Source organism: Vigna umbellata, chromosome 1 (assembly GCF_029865625.1).
Source record: "Vigna umbellata cultivar VRB3 chromosome 1, Vumbellata_1.0, whole genome shotgun sequence".
Classification (NCBI taxonomy): Eukaryota; Viridiplantae; Streptophyta; class Magnoliopsida; order Fabales; family Fabaceae; genus Vigna; species Vigna umbellata.
In genome coordinates this window covers 22,292,213-22,296,819 of record NC_142165.1, presented here as the reverse complement: position 1 = coordinate 22,296,819, position 4,607 = coordinate 22,292,213, and the positions used below count along the sequence as shown (strand labels likewise).

Below are 4,607 nucleotides of genomic sequence, written 5' to 3'. Positions count from 1 at the left end.
AAGTTAGTCTTCTAAATTAGCAATCCTCAGAAGTTTTTTACCAATTTCATGCAACCTGATTTCGTATAGTAAGGTTCGAAGAAACTAGGTGATTGAGTTCCACCTTATAGAATGTGAGGCCTTTCGGAGGAGATCAAATCAAACAATAATGGATGAATGAACTCGATTAACTTCACTCACTATAACCAAAACTATCAAAAGGATTCTTTGTTTCACTCACTATAACAATTGTGGAGTGAAAGTTATGTGACCATCCTTAGAAGAGCTAACATCCATTGAATAGAAAAGGATAAAAATAATTATTAATTTTTTTTCGCTATCAGTAAATCACAGGCTAAACCAGTAAAATTTGAAAGCAATTCCACAAAATCACGGTAAACAAAACATGTGACAAATTCTTTCCATATCTTGTTCATCGTCATAGCAACTCACTAATTTGAATAAGGTACATAATATCCTTAAAGCTCAGGCATTCCCCTTCCTGTTTTAGCATCGTAAGTCTTCTCTAGCACAAGATCCATTGGAGTATCTTTAGGACCAACTGCCAAAAATAAATAACAAAGGATAATATTTTGGATTTAAGAAAAACGTGTTATAACATATCTTTGAAATGACTTAGTTGAAAGGCAAAGGTTTCGCACTGAATTCTAATTTCATATATCCAAACAAATTTTTGCACATTTATGGAGGACGACCAGGAGAATGAGTTCGTACCACTTACTATACTACGTTAAACCTAGCTTCTGACTCAAATATAACAGAAGAATTAATCTATCAATCCAAATTACTCTGTCAATAAATTATAGTGTTATACCATATAAATGTGCGTTTACTAACTCTTCTGCATATAAAACCATGTCAGTGGGTCAATATGAAGGAGCGGGGATCAACTAACAAAAGTACACAACATAGAAACATGACTTTTTAAGGAAATGGAAGGCACTTTATGAATCCCGAATCTTTATGATTAACATCCTCTATCCAACACCCTTTCCCAAAGGCTTTCTTTTACGTTCTAGTGCTTACTGCTGTTAGGAAAAAAATGCTTTCTATTGTCTTCTAGGTTATTTTGTAAAAGCTGCTTTGGCTGTGGTTGTCAATCATACAGGGTCCTAGGTGTAGGTTTTAAGTCAGCCTATTTATATTTCTGTTAACATATATAAAAATAGATCTCCTGAGAGCCCACATTCTCAAGCATTTTTCTCTAAGACACTTCTACTCACATCTACTGCTACCATAATTACGGATTTCAACAAAAAAAAAGGAACAGTTTAAAGAATGTCTCTAATGTGCAAGGAAGCTCCCCTTCAAGGCCAAGATAATAACAAGCTTATGGATAATCACATGTGCTAGCAGCCTAACAGAATCGTAGCAAAAAAGAGCAGAGGTACATCAAGAGAATTGAAAGAGAAATATCAGCTACTATCACCAAAGGTTTCTTAATTTAATAAGTAATCTTTGTGTTTGGATTTGACTATTTTTAGAGATTATGGACTGTTTCAACATAAAAACTGTTATAATCTTGTTTATTAACTATTGTCTCTCTCTTTCTCTAGTCTGCATATGCCATTTCATTAGCTTGTTGTACATACATTCTGCATAGCCAGTTTCTCACGTTCAGTCAATTCTCTCTTAGTTCTTGCCATTTTTATTAACAATTCAGACAAGAAACGTGTATTAGCCTTCAGATACTTACGGACTGTAGGTCTTGGGGTAGTTCTTATCTTTAAGATCTCAGGACGAGGGATTATAGACTCAGATGCTCCTATTCCTCTGGATACTCTGACTTTAGTACCATCTTCAAGATATTTAACCCCAACCTTGCAAGGCTTCCTGAAAAAATGAAACTTTGTTAATTCAATATATGTTATCCTCAAACCCAGAAGATGCAATCACAAGCTATGCTCTTTAACAAATGTGCATACCCGGTCACTGGGTCAAGAACTTGAACGTTGGAGGCATGGATTGGGGCTTCAACAGAAAAGATGCCCCCTTCATGGCCTTGCCCTTGCTTAATATGCTTCTTCACCTGCAAAGAGAAAGTCAATCCGCATTGGAAAGAGAAAACAGTCAGGCAAATTTACACAATCACATGTCCAGATCTCAATTAGACAATTAACAAAGTAATTAATACTAGAAACATCGGAAATGGAATTGAAAATACAGACACTTCAAAAATTGGACTAGGAATGCCCAAATTATGATGGGGAGTGTTGTGTTCATCCCTCACCAGATTTTTACCCTCAACAATGACACGATTCTGAGAGCGAATAACACGCTTAATAGTCCCAGTCTCACCCTTATCTTTGCCTCTTATTATCATAACCTGTTACAAATGAATAAATGAATGACTGTATAATAATTATTATTACCATTTCAAAATAAAAAAGTGGAAGTGTGAAAGAACAAGCAGCAATATAATATATATATATATATATATATATATATATATATATATATATATATATATATATATATATATATATATATATATATTGTGGAGAATTTGGCCTGGCATGGCTTACATTATCCCCTCTGAGAACTTTCCAGTGCCTAATGAGTTTTTCAGCAGCTTTCCAACCCATTTCACGATTCACTCTAAGACCATAAAAACAGAGTCAAAAAACACAACAGAAAGCAATTCGAAAAGAAATCTTTAACATTAACAAATGATATCTTCGAACTTCAATGTGTGATAAACTGTTCACAAATAGTGTTTCATGCTAACCTTCTCAGTTTCTGCACAAATTATTAAAACCTAAATATTACTTAATACACCAAAAGGCCTAAGCAAAATGGTGTTGATAAATGAAACTGATGAAGTTAAAGAGAATGAGTTTGCGATGAATAGTACCATAAGAGAGAAAATTGGGGACAGCTACAAGGGCTTGAAGCGTGTAGCCACTGATACAAGAATCGTGGTTCCACAATTCATAGATTTGGGTTTGATATTAGACGAAAGGTGGCAAAATGGATCAATCCGATCCGATTTGGCCTAACCCGTTTATGGCCTTGCTGTATCCAGACTGGGCCAGACCAGCCCGGTAACAGAACACGGGCCAATTTATCTAACCTGTCCCGTCCCTTGACGGGCTGCCCGTCCTGAACGGGCTGCCTGTCCCTTTTTTATTTAACTATCACTACATCACTTAAACTTATTCATCTAACTATCACTACATCACTTAAAAATAAGTCTTCATTCAAAGTTAAATGGGCCGAAACCTAGTGCACCATTAAATTGTAGTATCATACAAGTAAGTCTAAAGCCAAAACCAGCTTGAACTGTTCTTAAAGAAGACTCACCAAAGATACAATTGAAAACATAAAATCATGAGTTGAATAATGAATCCTCTAAAAACCGAATTTATCATGCATTAAATCCCAGTAGGCCAAAATGGAATCACAATACAACAGAGTCTCTGTTACTAAATTGGCATAGCAATTCAAACTGATAAATAGCCCATATGAAAACATTCCAATCCAAACTGCAATCACTCACTGATTGGGAAATACAATAGCATCCTAACAAGGCTATGCCCACCATCCTAAACTGAAAACTTATTACTCAAATCAAATTAAACAAAATCAATCAACAACTTAGTTACACAAATACCTCAGGATTAATAGGTAAATTCTATCAATTAAAAACATTCTACAATCTTCCCCAGCTCATGATTAATCACTTAACCTCCATTTTCACGTAGACAGCAGCTCCCATCAGCACAGGGTCAACTGCTTCGGTCATTACCAAATATATATACAACTGAAGTAAAAACGAATGGCCCACAAAGGAGGACACAAACACAGATCCAATCGTGGGTATTTAAGGTACTCGTGACCTACCACAATCTGAGAAAGCACCCAAAATCTGAGAAATCCTACAATGTGAACGAACCTGGGTCGCCGACCAGAACGGGTTTCTTCGTCGTCGTCAGTGTAGGCGCCGTCGGTTTTGTAAGCGTGGGTGACCAAGGCTGCTCTCGTTCTTCGTGGGTTTCGTGGCGTTTCTCTCGTGCTCTCTCTGTTGCTTATTGTGTGTGACTCGTGAGTGTGATAAGTGAAACAAACAAACAAAACAATGATATGGGCCACGGCCCAACCCATTTCACTTTAACGTCAACTTCACTTTCACACGGTAAGACGGGCTACGGATCACTCCCCAGCCAAGCCTTCTCCAATTATCATAATTGATCGCCTTTATCAACTTGACAGAGGAACACTGTTTGTAAGACCAACCATCTCATTTTTTTTTTCTTTACTTTTTCAAAACGCTCAAGCACTCTAGCTATCACTTTTTTTCCCACTGGGACACTCAAGGTAATTGGCTTTTGATGTTAAGACACTATCGTCTATAAGATCAGATTGTCTAACACCTTCATGTTTTGAAGTTTAACAAATAACGGTAAACGAAATGAGTATTTGACAAAGTATTATCTTTGTAAAAATAATATCATTGAATAAAAAAACATTGTATGAAACAAGTGGTACAACATCTGAATAAACAAAGAAAAGTTTTAGTAAACGCGCTAGGATCAAATGATCCTTTTGATAGTAGACGACCTATTAAACTATGTCTTATTATAAAAACGCCATTGCATGGTAATTTA

At 36.0% G+C, this 4,607-nt stretch overlaps 1 protein-coding gene across 3 annotated transcripts; it reads right to left on the bottom strand.

Moving 5' to 3' along the window:
* Nucleotides 1-275: 275 nt before the first annotated feature.
* Nucleotides 276-4,050, bottom strand: LOC124830950 (KOW domain-containing protein). 3 transcript variants are annotated; one of them, XM_047304822.2, is made up of 6 exons: nt 3,896-4,050; nt 2,526-2,598; nt 2,231-2,326; nt 1,926-2,029; nt 1,697-1,833; nt 276-541 (listed from the first exon to the last, which is right to left on the bottom strand). In XM_047304822.2, the coding sequence occupies exons 2-6, from the start codon at nt 2,583-2,585 to the stop codon at nt 459-461; spliced, it is 480 nt and encodes a 159-aa protein (XP_047160778.1). In that variant the 5' UTR covers nt 2,586-2,598; nt 3,896-4,050; the 3' UTR covers nt 276-458. The 3 variants fall into 3 exon arrangements, with proteins under 3 accessions (XP_047160778.1, XP_047160786.1, XP_087956643.1); XM_047304830.2 differs by lacking the exon at nt 3,896-4,050 and adding an exon at nt 3,844-3,866; XM_088100517.1 differs by lacking the exon at nt 3,896-4,050 and adding an exon at nt 2,855-3,056.
* Between the last annotated feature and the right edge of the window lie 557 nt (nt 4,051-4,607).

Bases quoted from the DNA above. Each gene is read 5' to 3' on its own strand.
- LOC124830950 (XM_047304822.2), bottom strand. From the start codon at position 2,585: ATGGGTTGGAAAGCTGCTGAAAAACTCATTAGGCACTGGAAAGTTCTC. The intron at 2,030-2,230 runs GTGAGGGATGAA...TTCTCTTTGCAG, and splicing joins TTGTTGAGGGTAAAAATCTG to GTGAAGAAGCATATTAAGCA. The intron at 1,834-1,925 runs GTATGCACATTT...TCATTTTTTCAG, and splicing joins GTTCTTGACCCAGTGACCGG to GAAGCCTTGCAAGGTTGGGG.